General features: G+C 50.7%; 1 protein-coding gene across 4 annotated transcripts in view; it reads left to right on the forward strand.

The window, feature by feature from the left end:
- Positions 1-25,978, forward strand: part of DNMT1 (DNA methyltransferase 1) — a 62,992-nt gene that overhangs the window by 28,457 nt on the left and 8,557 nt on the right. For all 4 annotated transcript variants that reach the window (XM_030820898.1, XM_030820899.1, XM_030820900.1 and 1 more), the window contains 20 exons: positions 692-779; positions 3,737-3,771; positions 4,346-4,427; positions 6,639-6,673; positions 6,977-7,022; positions 7,118-7,198; positions 7,273-7,382; positions 10,526-10,644; positions 11,094-11,186; positions 11,985-12,136; positions 12,268-12,455; positions 12,562-12,748; positions 15,278-15,375; positions 15,580-15,727; positions 17,159-17,274; positions 17,470-17,674; positions 18,091-18,224; positions 20,590-20,763; positions 23,129-23,350; positions 25,064-25,256. In XM_030820898.1, coding sequence (XP_030676758.1) covers positions 692-779; positions 3,737-3,771; positions 4,346-4,427; positions 6,639-6,673; positions 6,977-7,022; positions 7,118-7,198; positions 7,273-7,382; positions 10,526-10,644; positions 11,094-11,186; positions 11,985-12,136; positions 12,268-12,455; positions 12,562-12,748; positions 15,278-15,375; positions 15,580-15,727; positions 17,159-17,274; positions 17,470-17,674; positions 18,091-18,224; positions 20,590-20,763; positions 23,129-23,350; positions 25,064-25,256 — 2,506 coding nt within the window. The remainder of the gene's footprint in view (positions 1-691; positions 780-3,736; positions 3,772-4,345; positions 4,428-6,638; positions 6,674-6,976; positions 7,023-7,117; positions 7,199-7,272; positions 7,383-10,525; positions 10,645-11,093; positions 11,187-11,984; positions 12,137-12,267; positions 12,456-12,561; positions 12,749-15,277; positions 15,376-15,579; positions 15,728-17,158; positions 17,275-17,469; positions 17,675-18,090; positions 18,225-20,589; positions 20,764-23,128; positions 23,351-25,063; positions 25,257-25,978) is intronic.

Consider the following 25,978-nt stretch of genomic DNA (forward strand, 5'->3'; position numbering starts at 1 on the left):
GAAACCCCATCTCTAATAAAAATACAAAAAATTAGCTCGGCGTGGTGGTGCATGCCTGTGGTCCCAGCTACTTGGGAGACTGAGGCAGGAGAATCACTTGAACCTGGGAGGCGGAGGTTGCAGTGAGCCGAGATCACATCACTGCACTCCAGCCTGGGTGACAGAGCAAGACTCTGCCTCAAGAAAAAAAAAAAGAAAAAAAGAAAAAGAAAACAATTAGCTGAAGTAAATGTTGAGACTGAGCCTGAATCCGGAGGTGGGCAGAATACCCCACCTGAGCGGCAGGGCCCTGGCAGAGGGAGAGGTGAAGACTCGGACCCCTGTGTGCAGTCAGCTGTCCACGGTCACTGACTGACGCAGGTCGCACATCAGCCCAGCTCTCAACCTGGGCAGGCCAGACATGGGTCTTCCTCCACATCAGGCCACAGAAATCATGGCATCCCTTTGTCTGCTTTTTGTATTAAACCACTGGCATCTCTGACCAACATTCAGATGTGGTATTGATGCTGTTCCTGAAGACCTTGAGTCCGGGAGTAGTAAATGCCCTCTGGGCTTCCTGCAGTGAAGACAGGAGAGGCAGCCTGCCCTCTGAACCTGGGGAGGAGCTTGTGTCAGCCCTTAGGAGCTGTTGGCCCCGGTGCAGGGCCCCCCCGAGCTGACCAGCCTGTGCGTGTGTTGTCTTCTGTGACAGAACACCCAAACAGAAACTGAAGGAGGAGCTGGACAGAGAAGCCAGGGCAGGCATGCACACTGACGAGGACGAAGACGGAGACGAGAAAGTAAAGGCGGGTTATTTGTTTCTGAACTCCCCCTTATTCTTCTGCTCCTGTTTGCTTGGGCGGCAGTGTGCAGGGTGGGGCTCTGGGTTCAAGTCCAGCCCCATCCACCCAGGCTCCACGGGGCTGTCCAGACTCTGGGAAGGTCACCTTTTCCTCCTCTTGGGGGCCGGGATTTGTGGCCGGATGCCTGTGCCCAACGCCTAGTGAACACTCAGTTGTCCTCTGTCTTTGACACTAGAGAGGGTCTGTGTGCGCCTGGGCTGAGATGTGTGTGAAGCATCCTGTCCTGAGGCCTCACTGCTGAGAAGCCTTGACACACCGTCAGCTCCGACGCACATGTCAGCCACACCTTGATTCTTTCCCAGCCTCCTATGTTCTTCTGAGTCTAGCTCTCCCCCTGCCAGCCTCCCCAGTCTAGTTCAGCCAAGTGCATGCGTTTAAACCCTAAAGCATCATGTGGAACACTGCTGGGCCTCTGTCAAAGTACAGGATGGCCAGGTTGCCTGCAGGCCCTCCTGCATGAACTCTAGGGAAGGGAGCTAGGTCATCAGTGGGGGACGGTGGGTCCCTGTCTAAGAGATGCTGAAGACTCCAAGAGGGTCTCTGGGTTTCTGCCTGTTAGATCTAGAGAGTGGAGCCCAAGGTCACGGGCTTGCTGGGTGACAAGCACCCTCACTTCTGACCCGGTCACCAATGGGCTTCCGTCCTCACCCCATAGCGGGGGAGCCTTTGGTATTGCCTCCAGCCTCCCATCCCTCACCTCTTCTGTCCAAATGTTGGTCACCTTACTGTCAGCACTCCTTCAGACTGGAGTAGTCACATTACTCCCTGCCCTCTATTGGAAACTGGCAGGGGCCTGAACTCACACTGCCAGCACTTTTGCATCATGGTAGAAAGGGATGTGAGGGCTGGGCATGGTGGCTCACTACTGTAATCCCAGCCCTTTGGGAGGCTGAGGTGGGTGGATCACTTGAGGTCAGGAGTTTGAGACCAGCCAGGCCAACATGGTGAAATCCCGTGTCATCTAAAAATACAAAAATCAGCCGGGCATGGTGGCATGTGCCTCTAATCCCAGCTACTTGGGAGGCTGAGGTAGGAGAATCACTTGAACCCAGGAGGCAGAGGTTGCAGTGAGCCAAGATTATGCTACTGCACTCCAGCCTGGGCAACAGAGTGAGACTCTGTCTCAAAGAAATATATAGTAATAATAATAAAAGCAGTGCCCACAAAACAAGGATTGTTGGCTGCTCCACCCCAGGGGGCCCCTTGCACAGGAGGTGCTGTCTCTGCCTCCCAAAGCTCTAAGAGCCACTGTCCCCCATCCCAAGAGACAGGGTCTTGCTCTGTCACCCACGCTGGAATGCAATGGTGCAATCACGGTTCACTGCAGCCTCGACCTCCCAGGCTCAGGTGATCTTCCCACCTCAGCCTCCCAAGTAGCTGGGACTATAGGCAGGCACCACCATGTCCAGCTAATTTTTTTTTTTTTTTTAATTTTTTGTAGAGATAGGGTTTTGCCACGTTTCCCAGGCTGGTCTCAGTCAAACTCCTGGACTCAAGTTACCCACCTATCTCAGTCCCCCAAAGTGGCGGAGTGGTAGGATTACAGGCACGAACCACTGCACTTGGTCTGTTTGGTTCGTTCTTTTTTTTTTTTTTAAGACAGTCTCCCTCTGTCATACAATGGTGTGATCTCGAGTCACTGCACCCTCCACCTCCCAGGTTCAAGTGATTCTCCTGAGTAGCTGGGATTACAGGCGTGTGCTACCATGCCTGGCTAATTTTTATATTTTTAGTAGAGATGGGAATTCACCATGTTGGCCAGGCTGGTCTCTAACTCCTGACCTCAAACAATCCACCTGCCTCAGCCTCCCAAGGTGCTGGGATTACATGTGTGAGGCACCATGCCTGGCCTGTGGTTTTTTTTGTTTTGTTTTGTTTTGTTTTTGAGACAAGATCTTGCTCTGTTTCCCAGGCTAGAGTGCAGGAGTGCAGTGGTACTATCATAGCTCATTGCAGTCTCTTGGGTTCAAGTGATCCTCCCACTTCAGCCTCCCAAGTAGCTGGCACTACAGGCATGCACCACCATGGATGTCTACTTTTTAAATTTATTTTTTGTAAGCCAGGCGCCCGGTGGCTCACACCTATAATCCCAGCATTTTGGGAGGCTGAGGTGGGCGGATCACCTGAAGTCAGGAGTTCGAAATCAGCCTGACCAACCTGGTGAAACCCCAGCTCTACTAAAGATAGAAAATTAGCTGGGTGTGGTGGCACATGCCTGTAATCCCAGCTACTAGGGAGGCCGAGGCAGGAGAATCATTTGAACCTGAGAGGCAGAGGTGAGCCAAGATCATACCATTGCACTCCAGCCTGGGCAGCAAGAGTGAATCAATCTCTCTCTCTCTCTCTCTCCATATATATATATATATGTATATTTTGCAGAGACGGGGTCTCAGCGTGTTGCCCAGGCTGGCCTCGAACTCCTGGCATCAAGCAATCCTCCTGCCTTAGCCTCCCAAAATGCTGGGTTTACATGCACATGCCACTGCACACAGCCAGTAAATAAAGTCTTATTGGAACAGAGCCACACTTTTTCATTTACGTTTTGCCTGTGGGTGCTTTTGTGCTACCATAGCAGAGATGATCATTCTGATACAGACCACATGGTCAGCAAAGCTGAAAATACTGATCCTCTGGCTCTTACAAAAACAGTTTGCCAAGCCCTGGTCTAGGAGGTTCTTTAGTGCCCTCTTGTTAGTTTCAGGTGGGGAATTAAGGGAGGGAAAGTGAAGCCTCCTGTTTACCCGGTAGATCTGCCCAGGCCTGCCTGTCTTCCAGCTCCACAGTGCTGGGATCCCTAACCTGTAACTTTGGTGTTTGCATTTTATCTCACTCTGGCTCAGAAACTAACTTTTTCCCTTCTTTATTTCTCTACCTCCCCCCTATTTTTCTGTCAGGATGAGAAGAAGCACAGAAGTCAACCCAAAGATCTGTAAGTGTTTGAAATGCTTGTGCTTTTGTGTCGTCTGAATCAGTAGAAAGCCTGTTCTAGGCCAGGTGTGGTGGCTTGCACCTGTAATCCCAGCACTTTGGGAGGCTGAGGTGGGTGAATCACCTGAGGTCAGGAGTTCAAGACCAGCCTGGCCAACATGGTGGAACCCCGTCTGTACTAAAAATACAAAAATTAGCTGGGTGTGGTGGCGAATGCCTATAATCCCAGCTACTTGGAAGGCTGAGGCAGAATTGCTAGAAGCCAGGAGGTGGAGGTTGCAGTGAGCTGAGATCGCTCCACTGCACTCCAGCCTGGACAACAAGAGTGAAACTCTGTCTCAAAAAAAAAAAAAAAAAAGCCTGTTCTAGAAACCTGTGGTGATGTAGACATGTGTGGGGACCCTGGGGCCTCTGAAGGCCTTGTCTCGGGATGACAAGCTGGCAGTGTGCCTGTAGAGCTCCCACGGGTATCTTGCTTTCCCATGGGGAGGCATTAGTTTGTCACTTTCCATGCGAGTTGGCAATGTGGTTAGTGTTCTAAGCTGCTATTTGCTGTGTATCTGTTCACCCTGCAGAGCTGCCAAACGGAGGCCTGAAGAAAAAGAACCTGAAAAAGTAAATCCACAGATTACTGATGAAAAAGACGAGGATGAAAAGGTAAAGGTCTCAGTTTTCTTTCTTTCTTTTTTTTTTTTTCAAGACGGGGTTTCGCCATGTTGCCCAGGCTGGTCTTAGGAAAAAGAAGACTGGGCGTGGTGGCTCAGGCCTGTAATCCCAGCACTTTGAGAGGCTGAGGCGGGTGAATCACATGAGGTCAGGAGTTCAAGACCAGCCTGACCAACATAGTGAAACCCTGTCTCTACTAAAAATACAAAAATTAGCTGGGCATGGTGGTGCACGCCTGTAGTCCCAGCTACTCGAGAGGCTGAGATAGGAGAATCGCTTGAGCCTGGGAGGTGGAGGTTGCAGTGAGCCAAGATCACACCATTGCATTCCAGGCTGGGGACACAGCAAAATTAGCTTGGCATGGTGGCATATGCCTGTAGTCCCAGCTGCTTGGAAGCCTGAGGCGTGAGAATTGCTTGAACCCAGGAGGCAGAGGTTGCTGTGAGCTGAGATCGTGCCACTGTACTCCTGCCTGGACAACAGAGCAAGACTCTGTCTCAAAAAAAAAAAAAAAAAAAATGCTGGGCACAGTGGCTCACGCCTGTCTTCCCAGCACTTTGGAAGGCCAAGGCAGGTGCATCACCTGAGGTCAGGAGTTTGAAACCAGCCTGGGCAACATGGTGAAACCCCGTCTCTACTAAAAATACAAAAATTAGCCAATTGTGGTTGTAGGGGCCTGTAATCCCAGCTACTTGGGAAGCTGAGGCAGGAGAATCGCTTGAACCCAGGAGGTAGAGGTTACAGTGAGCCGAGGTCACACCATTGCACTCCAGGCTGGGGACACAGCAAGACTCTGTCTCAAAAACAACAAAAAATACAAGGACATTGGTCTTGTTGGATGGGGCCCCACCTTTATTACCTCATTTAACCATAATTGTCTCCTTAAAGACTCTACATCCAAATACAGTCACATAGCAGGTTAGTCTTAACATATGAATTTTGCAGGGGACATGACTCGGTCTATATACCCCCTCATCAATTGTTTGCTTACCTTTACATTTTAGTATTTATTTTTGAGACAGGGTCTCACTCTTGTCGAGGCTGGAGTGCAGTGGTACAGTCATAGCTACCATAGCCTCGAACTCCTGGGCTGAAGCAATCCTCCTGGGCCTTTAAGGTGGCTGGGACTACAGGCAGATGCCACTACACCCAGTTAACTTTCTATTTTTGTAGAGACAGGGTTTTACTGTGTTTCCCAGGCTGGTCTTGAGCTCCTGTGCTCAAGCAATCCTCCCACCTGGGCTTCTTAAAGTGCTGGGATTATAGGCATGGGCCACTGTGCCTGGCCAGTTATTTATTTATTTATTTATTTATTTTTTGAGACAGTCTTGCTCTGTCGCCTGGCTGGAGTGCAGTGGCGTGATATCGGCTCACTGCAACCTCTGTCTCCCTGGTTCAAGCTATTCTCCTGCCTCAGCCTCCCAAGTAGCTGGGACTACAGGCACATGCCACCATGCCCAGCTAATTTTTGTATTTTTAGTAGAGACAGGGTTTCACCATCTTGGCCAGGATGGTCTCAATCTCTTGACCTCGTGATCCATCCGCCTCGGCCTGCCAAAGTGCTGGGATTACAGGCATGAGCCATCGTGCCCGGCCCTGTGCCTGGCCAATTATTTGTTTACCTTGAGGTGTCCACTTACACAGGAAAGCTAAGGTTTTAAAAAATTGGCTTCTCCTCTGAATCTTTTCAGAAAGTCTTTGGTTATGAGATTTATTTATTCATTTATTTTGAGATGGAGTCTCACTCACATTGTCGCCCAGGCTGGAATGCAGTGGCGTGATCTCTGCTTACTGCAACCTCTACGTCCCAGGTTCAAGTGATTCTTCTGCCTCAGCCACCTGAGTATCTGAGATTACAAGTTCCTGCCTGGCTAATCTTTGTATTTTTGGTGGAGACATGATTTTGCCATGTTGGCCAGGCTGGTCTGGAACTCCCGACCTCCAGTCATCTGTGTGCCTTGGCCTCCCAAAGTGCTGGGATTACAGGCATGAGCCACTGTGCTGGGCCTGGCTATAAGATTTTTGATTATATGACTTTAGATGGTAGAGTGAGTCAGAGCTCACCTGCTGGCCCTCTCACTGCCTCCCTCCCCTTCTCTCTGTTTTATGATAATCACTTATACAAAGTTCTTAACACCGAAGCACTATATGGGTGTAAAACACTCTCTTAGCCTTTAATCCTCTTTTGTTTTCCCTGTGTAGGAGGAGAAGAGACGCAAAACGACCCCCAAAGAACCGTAAGAATTTATTCTTGACATTATCCAAAGCAGATGGTAATGTTAAAATGATGGAGGGGGTTTTGGTAATTGCCAGAGCAACCTTAGGCTCATTTTGGATCAGGCTGGTGAACATAGGACCGAGGTGCGTCAGGCAGGACGCCCCTGCGGTGAAGAGCCACTGTGACCACGCACCTGGGCCTCACTGCCGCAGCCGGTGCCTCCCTGTGCCACAGGCGCCTCAGGCAGAAACCTCACAGGGGTGATTTTGATATTTTCTGAAACAATTAAACAAATGATCTTGTGATTTTTCTTTTCCCCCAGAACGGAGAAAAAAATGGCTCGCGCCAAAACAGTCGTGAACTCCAAGGTAAACGTCTGCTGGGAATAAAGCTGGTGGCGGTGCTCACGAGGCGGCTGGGAGCGGCTCTCTGAGTGCCATCATCTGTGTTCCTGCTCCCACAGACCCACCCTCCCAAGTGCATTCAGTGCGGGCAGTATCTGGACGACCCCGACCTCAAATATGGGCAGCACCCACCAGACGCGGTATGTGCAGCTCTCTTCCCAGCCTTCCTCTGCCCGCCCCTCGTCCCTCTGCTCACCAGCCCTGTGTCCTTCAGGTGGATGAGCCACAGATGCTGACAAACGAGAAGCTGTCCATCTTTGACGCCAACGAGTCTGGCTTTGAGAGTTATGAGGCACTTCCCCAGCACAAACTGACCTGCTTCAGGTAAGTGCACTTTTGTGTGCATGTTTGCTTCGTGGAAGGAGGCACTTGCCCAGAGGTGCCTACGGGCTCACGATTCTGGTGATGTTTTTTAGTGCCTGACCTGCAACATGTCTTAAGCTAACACTTCGTGGATAAGAGCCACCGTGGAGGGCTGGGCGCAGTGGCTTATGCCTGTAATCCTAGCACTTTGGGAGGCCGAGGTGAGCAGATCACTTCAGGTCAGGAGTTCGAGACCAGCCTGGCCAACATGGCGAAACCTACCGAAAATACAAAAAGTAGCCAGGTGTGGTGGTACAAGACTGTAGTCCCAAGTACTTGAGAGGCTTAGGCAGGAGAATTTCTTGAACTCTGGAGGCGGAGGCTGCAGTGAGCCGAGATGGTGCCACTGCATTCCAGCCTGGGCGACAGAGCAAGACTCCGTCTCAAAGAGCCACCGTGGAAAGCCGGTGAAGGGACAATAGAGCTTTGCTGATTTTTGGTTTGGTTTTTGGGTTTTTACACTACACATATTACCCCTCCATTCTGCCCACATCCTGAGGGTTACACGCTCAGATGAAGGCCTGCTCTGTGCTAGGTACCAGTGATCTAGGTGTCGTGGATGTAGCTGCTCAGGTCCTGCCTTCACGGAGCCAGAAATGGGTGATACCTGTCGGGTAGTCACAGCCACGACAGATTTTAAAAGCCTGGTGACATGCAGAGAGAATAAGTGGGAGGAGGAAGTTCTGTGAAGACGGGAGAGGCAATGATTTTCAGTAAAGACCTTGGTGGCCTGTGAGAGAAGAGGCCGAGGGAATGGCCGGGGTGGGGCACCCTAGGTAGAAGGGGACACCATTACCAGGGCTCGGAGGGGCCTGTGCCAGCTGTGGAAGGTGGATGGTGAGTCTGGTGGGTGGTTGGTGGGTTGGGGCTGGGCCACACAGGGCCTTGCAGGCCTCAGCACTGACTCTCCTGTCTGAAGGAAGGTGCCTGGCGTCTGGCCTGTACCTTCACCGAGGCTCATGTCAGCTCTTGAGTGGGCAGAGGCCCCGTGCTCTCAGGCATCCCCAGCCCCATTTTGCTGCCTCTCCCTGCGGGTGCAGTTACCCTCCAGGGCTTCACCTTGTTCTTCGTGGGAAATGCCTCAGCTCCAGGAACGGCCCTGCCTCCTTTTAGGCCTGGGTGGTATTTTCCCTCTCTGTGAAGAGGAAGGGGAAGTGCCTTGGGGACGCCTGTTGGAAGCACCCCCAGGCAGCGGTTCCTGCACCCACTGGGAGGGCACCCATACATTCCCCGTGCTTGGCTGATGGTTGTTCCCCTCCCTCTCCTTCTATGGGATCCCGATCCAGATCAAGATGCTGTTGCGTCTACCAGCAACCGCTAGCCCCCCAGGCCTGGCCCAAAGCAGGGCCACACACCTCTGCCTGCTGGTGTGAGTGAGGTGTGCTGTGGTGGGCAGAACTGGCAACCATGCCCGAGGGCCTCACTCTGGCCTTCACCAGTACAAAGGCTTGGAGGAGCCTGGGGCTGGGGCTGCCAGAGTCCTGAGTGTCTCAGCTTCCTCCCTGAGTTGAGATCTATCATAGATTCGTTCCTGGAGGGTGGGATGGTGGCCTGGAGGACACTTTCCAGAAGTCACATGCTGTCTGTCCACTGGAGCTGGACTGCCTGAGTTATTTAGGGACTCTCCATACTGCTGTAATTGGCTTGAAAGTGGCATAGAAGCCAGTCGTGGGTGGGGTCTGGCCTGCCAACCAGTGGGTCCGGCCCCTGCCTGGGACTTAGAGCTTCTCTCCCCCATCTCCCCTATGGAGAGAGCCTCCAGCCCACCTGTGCAGCGGGGAGCAGGACCCCCTCTTCTACAGGCCATCCTTTGATCCACGCTGTCTTCATCTGTCTGTCTCTTCTTCTGGGCCTTACGTCCTGAGGGCAGGGCTGCAACCTATTCTGTCTGCCATGCCTGGCACGCAGTAGGGGAGCTCTGCAGGAGGTGTGCAGTGTTTTGTTTGAGCATTTCTGGCTTCCAAGGCACTAAGCCGGGTGAGTGTGGTGGAGGGTGCTCTCCCGAGACCTGTGCAGACTTCATATGGGGGCTCTGAGGATAGCCCAGCATCTTTGGCCGGGAAAGGGTGGTCCTTGTCTAGATGAGCAGGTTCGTAAGCAGAACCCCCAGTTCATGTCTTTTTCCTTAAGTTTGACATCTTGCCTCTCTGTCTTCACTAAAGAACGTGCTCCCAAATGTCAAGGGGCATCTGGACAGTGGGGCCGCGGGTGTTTGAGATTTATACCCAAAAGGAGGCAGAAGTCCTTCCTTCCCACATCCCTTTTCACACTGTTCTATAACCTGCTTTATTACTTTTTTAAATTGAGGTCTAACTCGTATAATATAAAATTAACCATATGAGGTATCTTGAATAGGTGAATTCATAGGTACAGAAAGCAGATTGGTGGCTGCTGGGGGCTGGGGGCTGAGGGCTAGTTGGGAGGAGACTGGAGAGTGGCTGCTACTTGATGGGAATGAGACTTTATTAACATCTGAGTGATAGAAATGTTCTGCAGCTGAATAGAGCTAGTGGCTGCACTGCATAGTGGAAGGTGTTCTAGAAACCGGTATTTCCCGCACTGTAAGTCTGACTGATCTTTTGGTGTTGCTGTTGCAGACACACATACTCTTGATGCTTAGGTGGGAGAATAAGGTAGAAAATCCAGGTGACAGAACACTGTCTTAATCTAGTGTTCCCGCAACCAAAAAATATGTGTCAGGGCCGGGCGTGGTGGTTCAGCCTGTAATCTCAGCACTTTGGGAGGCTGAGGTGGGTAGATCACTGGAGATCAAGAGTTTGAGACCAGCCTGGCCAACATAGTGAAACCCCATCCCTACTAAAAATACAATTAGTCGGGCGTGGTGGTTCAGGCCTGTAATCCCAGCTACTCGGGAGGCTGAGGCAGGAGAAATACTTGAACCTGGGAGGTGGAGGCTGCAGTGAGCCAAGATTACGCCATTGCACTCCAGCCTGGGGGACAGAGCAAGACTCTGTCTCAAAAACAAACAAAAAAAGAGTGTCGGACTTGTACATTGTCTCATTGCCTCGTGCCTGATCTGAAGTCCGCACCAAGACCTGCCTTCACAGCTTAGCTGGTAAGCATGTGCTTTGTTTCCTGTCTAGTGTGTACTGTAAGCACGGTCACCTGTGTCCCATCGACACCGGCCTCATTGAGAAGAATATTGAACTCTTCTTTTCCGGTTCAGCAAAACCAATCTATGATGATGACCCATCTCTTGAAGGTAAGGAATAGTCCAGGATTATGTTTGGGGCACACTTTAAAAACAGCCAGGCAGGGTGGCTCACATCTGTAATCCTAGCACTTTGGGGGTCTGAGGCCAGAGGATCACTTGAGCCCAGGAGTTTGAGACGAGCCTGGGCAGCACAGCAAGAGCCCGCCTCTATTAAAAAAATAATATATATAGCATATATATATAGTATACATATATAATTACATATATGTATAAATAAAAAACATACTTATGAAGCAACAGTCAGCTGGAGCTGCTGCTGCCTCTTAAAGTTAGGGCGTGAGACTTTGTGCCAGGAGCAGCTGTAGGCCAAGTCATTGTGGGGACTGAGGAGCACCTGACCTGGCTGATGGGATGTCTGCTGAGCTGGGCGCTTGGAGCGCCTCCTGGGTTTGGGATGTGAGTCAGAGCCTTTAGTCCATTTCCTTTTTCTGCTCTAGGTGGTGTTAATGGCAAAAATCTTGGCCCCATAAATGAATGGTGGATCACCGGCTTTGATGGAGGTGAAAAGGCCCTCATCGGCTTCAGCACCTGTAAGTGTGTGGCCCATCATAGGCTGGCCAGGGTCTGAAAGGGGCCTTCATGTTCTCCTTCCTTGGGGCTGGCGGGGCCTCTTGTGGGAATTCTCAGCAGGCTTGCGGAAGGCCATGTGACTGTGGGAACCTTAGCAGGTTCAGTTGGGGTAGCCTCTTGTGTTAGTTATGACCGGCTCTGGAACTGACTCTCCAGTTGTAAGAGCAGGTCTTGGCCGGGTGTAGTGGCTCACACCTGTAATCCCAGCACTTTGGGAGGCCGAGTTGGGGGGATCATTTGAGGCCAGGAATTTGAGACCAGCCTAGCCTGCCAACATGGTGAAACCCCCTCTCTACCAAAAATACAAAAATTAGCCACGCATGGTGGTGCACACCTGTAATCCCAGCTACTTGGGAGGCTATGGCAGGAGAATCACGTGAACCCAGGAGACAGAGGTTGCAGTGAGCCGAGATCACGCCACTGCACTCCAGCCTGGGTGACGGAGCAAGACTCCGTCCTCCCCTACAAAAAAAAAAAGAACAGGTCTTATTCTTGCAACCCAAACCCAGACTGAATTCCAAACACCAGAGATGAGCTCAATGAAGGCCTATTTAGCTAGTCTTCGCTCTCTGGCTGGCTCAGACAGGCTTCTTCAGAACAAGCCAGCTGTGATGTGTTGTGCCCTGTGTTTCTGACATTTGGGTACGGGATGACTTTTAGACTGTTGGGTGAGTTTGGTAGACTCCTCCATGCCCTGTGGCCACTGTAGGGGCCATCAGATTCCAGCCCCTTTTTCACTCCTCCTCTGTTCACCCCAGCGTTTGCCGAATACATTCTGATGGATCCCAGTCCCGAGTATGCGCCCATATTTGGGCTGATGCAGGAGAAGATCTACATCAGCAAGATTGTGGTGGAGTTCCTACAGAGCAATTCTGACTCGACCTATGAAGACCTGATCAACAAGATCGAGGTAAGAGATCGAGGGTCCTCAGCATCCAGGATTCCCACCAGAAGCTTGCCTTCAGAACCAGCAGACACTGTTCTTCAGTTGGATTTAGGCCAGTTTGGCTTAAGCATGAGAGAAACCTGTTCTCTTTCAAGACCACAGTACCTCCTTCTGGCCTCAACTTGAACCGCTTCACGGAGGACTCCCTCCTGCGACACGCACAGTTTGTGGTGGAGCAGGTGGAGAGTTATGACGAGGCTGGGGACAGTGACGAGCAGCCCATCTTCCTGACGCCCTGCATGCGGGACCTGATCAAGCTGGCTGGGGTCACGCTGGGACAGAGGTGAGGATGCGGCGGGGACCAGAGTGAAGACTGGAGACCGGGGAGGCTAGAGCATGGCCCACATCCTCTGTCCCAGTCCTCTGAGATGCTGGAACCTCTCCCGTAGGCGAGCCCAGGCGAGGCGGCAGACCATCAGGCATTCTACCAGGGAGAAGGACAGGGGACCCACGAAAGCCACCACCACCAAGCTGGTCTACCAGATCTTCGATACTTTCTTCGCAGAGCAAATTGAAAAGGATGACAGAGAAGACAAGGAGAACGCCTTTAAGCGCCGGCGATGTGGCGTCTGCGAGGTAACCTCACCTGTGGGGGCTCCTGCTCCCCTAAGGTGGCCCAGCCTCTGGCCTGATCTGAGGACTGCTCCATCTTTCTCTCTGTGGCTGGAGACTCTGGCTGGTCAAATGTGACCCCTGAGACAGAAATTAGTTAGTGGTCTGGGAGGACCCTGCATGCTTCATTGAACGTCAATAGGACAGATGTCCACAGAGTCATGCTTGGGTGCTTTGCTGATAATGCCACTGTCGTTAATTGAAGAGCCTGGCTTCTGGGTGGCTCTGCTGTGCCTGCATCTCACTGTCTGAAGGCCCCTGTTGGATGGCTAAGGGGGTATTCACATCTAAGTGGGCGCTTTGTCCAACTCAGATTCGAGGCCCTTAGGAGGTGTCCCTTTCTGTGAGTTTTTAAAATATATGTTTACTTCACTTAGGAGGAACCAACCTCCTAGTCTTATGACCCAAAGACCAGGAATATTTTGATACCTATTACCTGACTTTCTTTTGGATAAACACTGGCTTCAGGGCTTTTCTTTTGATCCCCGCTGGCATCTCTTAACAGGAGCCTGCATGTTCTCACCATTGTTATTTTGGTTTTATTTTATTTTTCTTGGTTAACACACGTGTGTCCAATGTTTTATAACTTCTAAAATCTTTTTTTTTTTTTTTTTTTTTAATTTTTTTGAGATAGTCTCGCTCTGTCACCCAGGCTAGAGTGCAGTGGCATGATCTCAGCTCACCGTAACCTCCGCCTCCCGGGTTCAATCAGTTCTTCCGCCTCAGCCTCCCGAGTGGCTGGGATTATAGGCACCCGCCACCATACCTGGATAATTTTTTTGTATTTTTAGTAGAGGACGGGGTTTCATGATGTTGGCCAGGCTGGTCTTAAACTCCTGACCGTAAGTGATCTACCCACCTCGGCCTCCCAAGGTGCTGGGATTACAGGTGTGAGCCACTGTGCCCAGCCCTAAAATTGTTTTTATTTGTGTAACTGTTATGTGTTGATACTGGTAGATCTATTTATTTCGTTTTAAATATTCTGTAGTATTTTGTTAAATGAATATCCTAACTTACTCATCAGTGACAGGCACCTCTTCAGTATTGTAAATATATGGCAGCATCCTTGAGCAAAGCTTCTCGAGAGTGTATCTGCTTAGAAGTAGCATTGCTGGGCTGTGGGTGTGTATTCTTAACTTTGATCTAGAAGATTGCTCTCCAAAATGGTTCTACCAACTTATCATTTGAGCAGTGTGCGTTCTTGTTTCCTCACACCACCTATCTGGCTTCTTAACCTTTGCCCATCTGGAGAATGGGAAGGGAATTTTATTTCTCTCACTTACCATATTTCTAATGAGGTTGAATATTCCTTTTTTTTTTTTTTTTTTTGGAGAAACAGGGTCCTGCTGTGCTGCTGTGTTGCCTTGCCTGGTCTCACAAACTCCTGGCTTCAAGTGGTCCTCCTGTCTTGGCCTCCCAAACTGCCGGGATTAGAGGCATGAGGCACTGTACCCGGCCAAATAGGCACATTTTTAAAAGTCTTGGTTTTTGTTGTTGTTGTTGTTGTTGAGATGGGTCTCGCTCTGTCACCCAGTCTGGAGTGCAGTGGCATGATTGTAGCTCACTGCATTCTCAACCTACTGGGCTCAAGTGATCCTCCCACCTTAGCCTCCCAAGTAGCTGGGACCACAGGTGCACGCCACCATGCCCAGCTAATTAAAAAAAACATTTTGTAGATGGGATTTTGCCATGTTACCTAGGCTGGTCTTGAATGCCTGAACTCAAGCAGTCCTCCTGCCTTAGCATCCTGAGTTGCCGGGACTGCAGGAATTTGTCACACGCCTGGCTAATTTTTAATTTTTTTAGAGTTGGGGGTCTTAATATGTTGCCCAGGCTGGTCATGAACTCCTGGACTCAAGTGATCCATCTACATCTGCTTCAGCCTCCCAATCTACTGGTTCAGGCATGAGCCACCATGCCCAGCCTAAAAGTCTTAATTCACCATTTGTTTCATTGTTACTAAGGGTTGTGTGACTCACTTTTTTTTTTTTAAATTTTTTGAGACCTAAAAGTCTTAGTGCATCATTTGTCTCATTGTTAGTAAGGGCTGTGTGATTTGCCATTTAATTTAATTTAATTTAATTTAATTTAATTTAATTTATTTTTATTTTTATTTTATTTTATTTTATTTTATTTTATTTTATTTTATTTTAATTTTATTTTATTTTTGAGATGGAGTTTTACTCTTGTCGTCCAGGCTGGAATGCGGTGGTGTGATTGATCTTGGCTCACTGTAATCTCCACCTCCCAGGTTCAAGCAGTTCTCCTGCCTCAGCATCCCAAGTAGCTGGGATTACAGGCACACCCTACACGCTACTATGCCTGGCTAATCTTTGTATTTTTAGTAGGGATGGTGTTTCACCACATTGACCAGGCTGGTCTGGAATTCCTGACCTTAAGTGATCTGCCTGCCTCGGCCTTCTGAAGTACTGGGATTACAGGCATGAGCCACTGTGCCCGGCCCTGATTTGCCTTTTTAATGCCATTTTTTAGGTGTGTCAGCAGCCTGAGTGTGGGAAATGTAAAGCCTGCAAGGACATGGTTAAATTTGGTGGCAGTGGACGGAGCAAGCAGGCTTGCCAAGAGCGGAGGTAGGTCGGGCCGAGTCTTCCTCCTGTGGCAGAGGACTTGCCAGCTGGTGGTGGATGCACTGTGGAGAAGGGCCCGCATGTGTGGGACAGCACCAGGATTCCTTCATTAGGCATTGTCTCAGGGCCTGTCCTTGTTATGATGAAAACAGCCCCGGTTGGTCTTACTTAGAAAAGGGGCCTTAGGTATAACCAGTGACATTGCAGGTGTCCCAATATGGCCATGAAGGAGGCAGATGACGATGAGGAAGTCGATGATAACATCCCAGAGATGCCGTCACCCAAAAAAATGCACCAGGGGAAGAAAAAGAAACAGAACAAGAATCGCATCTCTTGGGTTGGAGAAGCCGTCAAGGTAACCCTTGGAGCCCTCAGTCAGCTCACTGCCATGTTCCCAATAAGCCGGTTGTCCCCTAATATCTTGCCAGCCTGACCTCTTGGGCATCCTGAGCCCCGGCACCAAGAAACCTGTCTGTTTGCCCCTGAGAGGAGCGGGACTGGCCAAGAGACCATCTTCCGTGGCTCAGTACCAGCAAGGCATTTTTGTGTGGCCACAAGGCTCAGTTCTCCTAATGTCCCAAAATGGGCATTTGACACAGTTCTAGGGGCGTCAGGCAGGTGAGCCCTCATAGCTTGTTTTTCTGTTTTGTTTTGTTTGAGATGGAATCTTCCTCTATCACCCAGGCTGGAGTGCGGTGGCACGATCTCAGCTCGCTGCAACCTCTGCCTCCCAGGTTCAAGCGATTCTCCTGCCCCAGCCTCCTGAGTAGCTGAGATTACAAGCGTGCACCACCATGCCAGGCTAACTTTTTTTGTATTTTTAGTAGAGACGGGGTTTCATCATGTTGCCCAGGCCATTCTCGAACTCCTGGCCTCAAGTAATCCACCCACCTCAGCCTCCCAAAGTGCTGGGATTACAGGCGGGAGCCACTGCGCCTGGCCCCTCATAGCTTGTTTCCAAGAGAGCCGTCACAGCCCCTTCTGGTGTGGGGTGGGTCTTTTTGGGGCACCAACAGATGACCTCCCATCTGTTCTGTGGTCAGTGGTTTCACCGAAGGTCAGTTCCTTTACCACCGTGTGAGAGAGAGGAGTGAGTATCCTCTGTGTTGCTTCTCTGACGTCCATAAATTAAAGATGCAATCAGTTCACTTAATCATGAGGCTTGCCACCTGCTGGCTGCCTGGGCCGTGGCTGAGCCCCTGCAGGAGGACAGACATGGGTACTGCTGCATGGCATGAGTGCCTCTGCAGGGTAGGGGGCTGGGAGGAGGCTGGGGCCACGAGGCCTTGCAGAGGTGACACCTGGGCTGAGATGGAGAAGGTCAGGTAGGACCTAGCCACACGACCTGGGGGAGAGCTGCACTGAGGTGGCAGTCAGCTTACCTTGTTGGAGAAAAGGAAGGAGGCCCCTGCAGCTGGAGTGGCTTGAGCCAGGGGGTGACGGGCAGGACAGGGGTCAGGGTTCAGGCTGTGGCCTTACAGACCATGGTGAGGTGTTGGGGGCTACGCTGTTAAAATCGAATCCTGGGACCTGAGGGGCTGAGCAGAAGTGGGAGGGACGCGAGTGCCCTTGGCCACAGCATCTGGCCAAGGAAGGTGGATGTTCTCTTCTTTTTTCTTATTATTGAAGCCCTTGTAGAACAGGATGTTCTCTTTAGCAGCAACTCTTCATTGACTTCTTAATGAAATCGAGTCATGTCTTAATTTAAGTAACAGAGGACCATGCAAGTCAAGGCCAGCAAAGACCCTCAGAATGATCCTCCATGAACTTATGCTCTCATTTTCAGACTGATGGGAAGAAGAGTTACTATAAGAAGGTGTGCATTGATGCAGAAACCCTGGAAGTGGGGGACTGTGTCTCTGTTATTCCAGATGATTCCTCAAAACCGCTGTATCTAGCAAGGTTTGCATCTTTCTTTTTGCTTGACTTCTGCATGCACTTTCTCATAAAGTAGGAGATGCCTGTTTTGCCAAAATAGCACCAGCAGCTTTTTGCCCTAGATGAAAACCGAAAAGGACGAGTGCCCCTGCATAGAATCGGTCACATATCTGCTGGCCAAGTCAGAACTTTCTCCCCATGCCCGTCTTCTGATTCCAGGGTCACGGCGCTGTGGGAGGACAGCAGCAATGGGCAGATGTTTCACGCCCACTGGTTCTGCGCTGGGACAGACACAGTCCTCGGGGCCACGTCGGACCCTCTGGAGCTGTTCTTGGTGGATGAATGTGAGGACATGCAGCTTTCATATATCCACAGCAAAGTGAAAGTCATCTACAAAGCCCCCTCCGAAAACTGGGCCATGGAGGTGAGTGCTTGGTGTCCCTTGCGAGTCCCTGCCTTACCATGGAGGGTCACTGCTGATGTGCGTTCTGTTTTGTTTTGATTTGTATTTTTTTTTTTTTTTTTTTTTTTTGAGACGGAGTTTCGCTCTTGTTGCCCAGGCTGGAGTGCAATGGCATGATCTCAGCTCACTGCAACCTCCACCTCCCGGGTTCAAGTGATTCTCCTGCCTCAGCCTCCTGAGTAGCTGGGATTACAGGCACCCACCACCACGTCCAGCTAATTTTTTGTATTTTTAGTAGAGATGGGGTTTCACCATGTTGGCCAGGCTGGTCTCAAACTCCTGACCTTAGGTGATCCACCCGCCTCGGCCTCCCATAGTGCTGGGATTACAGGCATGAGCCACCACGCCTGGCCTGACACGCATTCTTATCTCCCAAGGGAGGCATGGATCCCGAGTCCCTGCTGGAGGGGGACGACGGGAAGACCTACTTCTACCAGCTGTGGTACGATCAAGACTACGCAAGATTCGAGTCCCCTCCAAAAACCCAGCCAACAGAGGAAAACAAGTTCAAGTGAGCACTGGGGCCGGGCTCGGGGTCAGCAGGCACTTTCAGCCCACATTGCTTCTGTTTCCCGTGTGCTTCCATCTGGTTGGCTTCCCCCAACAGCCCCCCAGTTTGTGTCTCTTGCTCATCAAAGGCCAGCCTGACTATGGATGATGCTCAAGTGTGTAGATGGCCTGTAGTTGCTTTAAGCATGTGGATGACCTGGCGTCGTCTTTGTAAGAGGGTTCCCTACCCAGAAACAGGGTTCTTCTTCCCATTTAAAGACTTCCTGTGTGTGCCCAGCTCTTGCATGTTTTTGGCTGTTTCTTAGATGTTTTCTCCTGTAAATGAGACCTTTTATTTGATTCTTTTCTTTCTTTTTTTTCTTTTTTTTTGAGACGGAGTCTCGCTCTGTCGCCCAGGCTGGAGTGCAGTGGTGTGATCTCGGCTCACTGCAAACTCTGCCTCCCGGGTTCATGCCATTCTCCTGCCTCAGCCTCCTGAGTAGCTGGGACTACAGGCGCCCGCCACCACGCCTGGCTAGTTTTTTGTATTTTTAGTAGAGACGAGGTTTCACTGTGTTAGCCAGGATGGTCTTGATCTCCTGACCTTGTGATCCGCCGGCCTCAGCCTCCCAAAGTGCTGGGATTACAGGCGTGAGTCACCGCACCCGGCCTCGATTCTTTTCTAACTGGGTGACTGCTTTGAGGGAAGCTTTTATTTTATTTTTTATTTTTATTTTTATTATTTATTTATTTTTTTTGAGACAGAGTTTCGCTTTTGTTGCCCAGGCTGGAGTGCAGTGGCTCGATCTTGGCCCACCGCAACCTCTGCCTCCTGGGTTCAAGCGATTCTCCTGCCTCAGCCTCCCGAGTAGCTGGGATTACAAGCATGGGCCACCATGCCCAGCTACTTTTTTTGTATTTTTAGTAGAGACGGGGTTTCTCCATGTTGGTCAGGCTGGTCTCGAACTCCCGACCTCAGGTGATCTGCCCGCCTCGGCTTCCCAAAGTGCTGGGATTACAGGCATGAGCCACCGCGCCCAGCGAGCTTTTATTTTTTAATGTCCAGTGCCCCATGCCTTCTTTTTAACCTCCGTACCTCACTTGTTTCAACTAAAAGTGGCAGCCAGCACCCCCAGAGGAGCAGGTGGCAACCAGGGAAACCCAGGGAGGCCAAGAGGGCTACCCGGGGGCATCTGTGCTTCTCCTGTAAGTCTCATGCTGGCTTCGGCTTGATCTCTATTTTCATTTTATTTTTTATTTTTTTTGAGATGGAGTTTCACTCGTCACCCAGGCTGGAGTTCAGTGGCACGATCTCTGCTCACTGCAACCTCCGTCTCGTGGGTTCAAGCAATTCTCCTGCCTCAGCTTCCCAAGTAGCTGGGACTACAGGCGCCTGCCACCGTGCCCGGCTAATTTTTGTATTTTTAGTAGAGACAGGGTTTCGCCGTGTTGGCCAGGCTGGTCTGGAACTCCTGACCTTGGGTCATCTGCTCCCTTCAGGCTCCTAAAGTGCTGGGATTACAGGCATGAGCTACCACACCCAACCTTATTTATTTATTTATTTATTTATTTATCACCCAACCTCTTTTATTTATTTATTTATTTATTTATTTATTTATTTATTTGAGACAGGGTCTCGCTCTGTCACCCAGGCTGGAATGCAGTGGTGTGGTCACAGCTCACTGTAGCCTTGACCTGCTGGGCTCAAGTGATCTTCCTGCCTCAGCCTCCTGAGTAGCTGGGACTGCAGGCATGCACCACCCTGCCTGGTTAATTTTTTAAAAAATTTTTGTAGAGACGGGGTCTCACTGTGTTGGCCAGGCTAGTCTCAAACTTCTGGGCTCAAGCGATCCTCCTGCCTTGGCCTCCCAAAGGGCTAGGATTACAGACATGAGCCACCATGCTGGGCCTTGATCTGTATTTTTAAGGCCGTCTTCAAGTCTCCTTTAAGGGCTTACTAGTCAAGAATAATGCTGAATTTCCTCAAATCCCTGTTGATCCTTTATAGAGACAACAGTAGGAGTCTCTGCTGGATTGAGTTCTGGACTCAACAGTAGGAGTCTCTGCTGGACTGAGCCACTTGGGACTCTTGCTCGTGGTGTGTTCTTAACCGTATTCTAGACACTGTTCATTGATATCTTAGGGTTTTTGTATCAATGACTCAAAAGTTGTTTGATTTTCTTGCTATGTACTTTTTGGGCTTTGGTCTCAAATAAGTGTCTTCAAAATGTCAACATAAAGCACAAGAAAGCCACCTCTTCCTTCTAGCATCTGCAAATGTTTTTTCTTCTTGGTTACCAGAGTCTCTGGATTAAGCTGGCAGTAGCTGCTGTGGCCACTGCTGGCCATCTCAGGGCCTTATGTTTCTGTCCCTTTGTTTCCTTCAGATTCTGTGTGAGCTGTGCCCGTCTGGCTGAGATGAGGCAAAAAGAAATCCCCAGGGTTCTGGAGCAGCTCGAGGACCTGGACAGCCGGGTCCTCTACTATTCAGCCACCAAGAATGGCATCCTGTACCGAGTCGGTGATGGCGTATACCTGCCCCCTGAGGCCTTCACGTTCAAGTAAGTGCCCCCTTGGAGCAGCCGGGGCCAGGGCACTCCAGGCCGAGCCAGGCTGGCTTTGTGGTTTCCCCCTCCTTACAGACATCCCCAATCCCTCTGCACCAGCTGTTGTCCTAGCTTTCACGTTGGCATCGGTGGCAAACAGACAACATAAATCATGGAGTGTAGACTGACCATGATGCTATTGCAGAGCAAAGCTGAGTGTAAAAGTCAACTCGCTGGTTTGGCTGGGTGTGGTTTCTCACGTATGTAATCCCAGCGCTTTGGGAGGCCAAGGCAGCGGGGAATCATCTGAGGTCAGGAGTCTGAGACCAGCCTGGCCAACATGGTGAAACCTTGTCTCTACTAAAAATACAAAAATTAGCCGAGTGTGGTGGTGCGTGCCTGTAGTCCCAGCTACTCAGGAGGCAGAGACAGGAGAATCACTTGAACCTGGGAGGCAGAGGTTGCAGTGAGCCAAGATCATGCCACTGCACTCCAGCCTGGGCAACAGAGTGTGACTCCGTCTCAAATAAAAAAAGAAAAAAAAGAACTTACTGGCTAAAGCGCGAGGGACAGCTGGGGGCCCTCCCCAGTTCTGCCTCTGCCCAAGGACACCTCCTCTCCATCCCCTGCTGTGAAGTGGGAGAGTGGGATCTTGCCTGCTGGGGCTCGAAGGGTTGAGTGAGTTGAAAGTGCTCCATACAGTACCTGGCTTAAAGTAAAGGTTTAATGGACATGAGTTACTTCTTGGTAAGAGGGAATCACATCAGATGACTTCTCTGTGTCAGAGGATCGAGGCTTTTCCAGGAAAAACCTAAAGCCACAGATCGTTTCCACACTGATCCATTCTGTGTTTTTCCTAAGAATGAGCGTGTGGTTGAATTACAGCCCATGTTTTTCAGATGCTTTCCTGGCTCACAATTCCATTTCCTTAGAGCCCCAGCTCCCTTGTCTTAGTTCAGTTACTATGAATTATGAGAACTGGAGAAGCAGGGTCCCTTCCAGCCTTGGCACAGTTGGGGCACATTACCCCCTCTGGTTGTCCTTGGTGGGAAGGGGACACCTCCCCTTAGTGTTTTCTGCCCAGGTGCTCCTGGCAAAGTGGGAGAGTCAGCACAGAGACGCCTTTGGAGCCCGTCAGACTCCTGGGGGGTCTAGTGGGGAGAACGTGGCAGCCACCTTCCCTAACGGCAGGCCTTCTTCAAAGAACAGCTTTTCCACACTTGTCAGACCACATTCCCATTGTCCCAGGCCCTGTGTCGCCTTACATTGGCCTCCAATGTCACTTCTAGATCAGAGCCTTAGTCAGGGTAGTGTAGGTGGTATCATAGCAACAACCCCAAATCACAGTGACTTAAAACCACAGAAGCTGGACTGGGTGCGGTGGCTCATGCCTGTCAGGAATTCAAGACCAAGACCAGCCTGGCCGACGTACCTGTCTCTACTAAAAATAAATTAGCCAGGGTTAGCTGGGTGTGGTGGCGGGTGCCTGTAATCCCAGGTACTTGGGAGGCCGAGGCATGAGAATCACTTGAACCTGGGGGGAGGAGTTGCAGTGAGCCGAGATCGTGCCACTGCACTCTAACCTGGGGGACAGAGTGAAACTGTCTCAACAAAAACCACAGTAGCTGCTGTCTTGCTCATACGAGGTGCCCATCACAGGTCAGCAGAGGACTCCGCCTGTTGTGTCCCTTGGATATCTGGGCTGCTGGAGTCAGAAGTTGCCAGTCTTTGAGCCCAAGGGAAAGCACACAGGACGTTCCCCAGGCAGTGACATCCTCCTAGGTCACTTCTGCCCACGTCACATGCCAGGAAACACAAGATGCCAAGTGGTCGGGAGGCAGGAGCCTGGCGTATTTGAGCAGTGTCAGCCACCACCGTAGCCAGTAATGTGCAGAGGGTGAATGCATGCTTCAAACTGTGAGACTGAATCTCCGGCTAAATCTGTTTTTTTTTTTTCTGTGAGATGGAGTCTTGCTCTGTCACCCAGGCTGGAGTGCAGTGGCACAATCTCAGCTCACTGCAACCTCTGCCTCCTGGGTTCAAGCAATTCTCCTGCCTCAGCCTCCCAAGTAGCTGGAATTATAGGCATGTACCACCACGCCCGGCTAATTTTTGTATTTTTAGTAGAGACAGGGTTTCACCATGTTGGCCAGGGTGGTCTCGAACTTCTGACCTTGTGGTCCACCTGCCTTGGTCTCCCAAAGTGCTGGGATTACAGGCGTGAGCCACAATGCCCAGCCTAAATAATTTCTTAGGGTACACACCTACCTTAATTCATCAGGTGTTTGACTTTAAATGGTTATTGTCACTGGTCAGTCATGCCTGACTGACCACTGCAAGGTGAAAGGTTCATTGATGCCAAGTGGGTGCTTCTCTGCAGCATCAAGCTGTCCAGTCCCGTGAAACGCCCACGGAAGGAGCCTGTGGATGAGGACCTGTACCCAGAGCACTACCGGAAATACTCCGACTACATCAAAGGCAGCAACCTGGATGCCCCTGAGCCCTACCGAATTGGCCGGATCAAAGAAATCTTCTGTCCCAAGAAGAGCAACGGCAGGCCCAACGAGACTGACATCAAAATCCGGGTCAACAAGTTCTACAGGTCAGCAGAGGCCTCTGTTCTTCCACGAGGCCGCAGACTCTTCTAGAAGGCTCTGCCTGAAACAGGGTTGTGGCATAGCACCCACGGTTGTTCTAAGAGTTATGTTGAAGTAGCTGTTTTTCCAAGTGTTTCTGATTATTGGTGGGCACTGATAATGACTAGAATTCTAGTTCCCAGCCCTCACTTTTAGGTCCTTATTTTAATGTTGCAGAGCCCTTTTTCCAAAAGAAATCCTTAAGCTGGCTGGGCGCTGTAGCTCACGCCTCTAATCCTAGCACTTTGGGAGGCTGAGGCAGGAAGATCACTTGAGTCCAGGAGTTCAAGACCAGCTTGAGGAAACGTAGTGAGACCCCAGCCCTACCAAAAAAAAAAAAAAAAAAAAACTAGCTGGGTGTGGTGGCACATGCCTGTAGTCCCAGCTACTTGGGAGGCTGAGGCTGGAGGGATCACTCAAACCCAGGAATTTGAGGCTGCAGTGAGCCATGATCTCACCACTGCACTCCGGCCTGGGTGACAGCCAGACCCCGTTTCAAAAGGAAAAACGGGTAGAGTGTCTGGGCACCCCCAGAGAACCTCCCAAGCTCTATCTATGACTGTCCAGGTTCTGTCCCGCTGTCCCCACCTCTTCCCAGGTCCTCCTGTCTCTGGGATTTTTTCTCTTTCCTAAGCTTTTGGCCTATTACGTTTTCTTTTTCTAAGACCCGAGTAACTTGTGGTGATTAGGCATTAACCTGAAACTAGCCTGTACAGGAAGCTATACACTTGCCTCACCTCTTAGCTAACATAGATCAAAGATTTCCTGAAGCCTTTGTAATAACAGGAAATAAAACAAGGGTTCTGAGTGGTACAGGTGAGAGAAACACACTCGAGAGGCTGCTACCGGCAGGCAGACACTACAGGGCAGGGCCAGGTGTGCAGAGCAAGCAGCCAAGCTGACCTAATGGTTGGGGGATCTTTACCCAGCGGTTCCCTAATTGGGGGCGAATCTACCTTGCAGTTCCCTCATGTGGGGAGGGGATATCTTTACCTGTGGTTCCCTAAGTAGGGGGGTCTTTACCATATGACTCCCTAACTGGGGGGGTCTTTACCCTGCGGTTCCCTAACTGGGTCGGGGGTCATTACCTGGCGGTTCCCTAATTGTGGGGGAATCTACCTTGCGGTTCCCAACTGGGTCAGGGGTCATTACCTGGCAGTTCCCTAATTGTGGGGGAATCTACCTTGCAGTTCCCTAATGTGAGGAGGGGATATCTTTATCCTATGATTCCCTTACTGGGAGGGGTCTTTACCCTGTGGGTCCCTAACTTGGGGGATCTTTACCCTGCAGTTCCCTAACTAGGGGGGTCTTTACCCTGTGGTTCCCTAAATGGGGGGAGTCTACCTTGCAGTTCCCCAGTGTGGGGAGGGGATATCTTTACCCTGCAGTTCCCTAACTGAGGGGGTCTTTACTCTGTGGTTCTCGAACTAGGGGGTCTTTACCCTGCAGTTTCCTAACTGGCGGGGGTTCCTTACCCTGTGGTTCCGTAACTGGGGAGTAGGGAGGTCTTTACTTGGTGTCTCCCTAACTGGGGGTATCTTTACCTGGTGGTTCCCTAACTGAGGGGGGGGGGGTCTTTACCCAGCAGTTCCCTGAGCACTCCAGGAACATGGTGCTGTTTAATTCAGCATAAGCTCACCACAAAGGAGAGCTCCTAACGAGGCCTCTCCTGCTCGCAGGCCTGAAAACACCCACAAGTCCACTCCGGCGAGCTACCACGCAGACATCAACCTGCTCTACTGGAGCGACGAAGAGGCTGTGGTGGACTTCAAGGCTGTGCAGGGCCGCTGCACCGTGGAGTATGGGGAGGACCTGCCCGAGTGCGTCCAGGTGTACTCCATGGGCGGCCCCAACCGCTTCTACTTCCTCGAGGTGGTGCCCCTGCTTGCTAGAGGGAAGGCTTCGGGGTCAAAGTTGGCCAGAAGGAGTCTGATGTCGGGTTATGCACAAGGCGGCTTGGCTGCAGGGTTTCAGCTTTTGTAAGAAGTGGGTGGTTGGCTGATGTGAAGCTGTTCTGCAGGAGCTTTACGGGGGTCTGGGCAGGGTTCTCCAGAGCACAAGTTGTATGAGATTCAAGTAGTTCCGGAGTTTAACACTCCTGGTTTTTAAAAAGTATGTCATTAGAGAACCTAACATTTTAGTGTCTTGGTGCAACTGAATGTTGAGGACCATGAGGCAGCTTCCACCAGCCTGACTGGTGTCTTAGTATGAGTTGGAGAAAGTGCCCCTGCTCTTGGGTCCCTTGGGCCAGGCGCCTACGTCCAGGCCCAGCCCACATGCCTGTGCGGGTGGCCCTGGTTATGGAGAGGGCCCACGAGTCAGCTGATCAAGCTCATGACTTGTAAATTGTTGGGGCTTGGCCTTTCCGTGTTGTTATCTTAAAACGATACATCCACGTTCTCCCAGGCTTGGATGAGGATAGCCCAGTTGGACAGCAGATTCTGCATCGCACTTTTTCCTGTTCTAGCAAGAATACTCTCAAGTGCTTGTAATAGGCATTTCAGTGTCAGCCACATCAAATGTTAGTATTAATAAAATGGATTGTTTTAAGTTTCCATTGTAGCAAAGTCAGACTACTCTTATTGGTGGCTAAT

Source organism: Nomascus leucogenys, chromosome 10 (assembly GCF_006542625.1).
Source record: "Nomascus leucogenys isolate Asia chromosome 10, Asia_NLE_v1, whole genome shotgun sequence".
Taxonomy (NCBI): Eukaryota; Metazoa; Chordata; class Mammalia; order Primates; family Hylobatidae; genus Nomascus; species Nomascus leucogenys.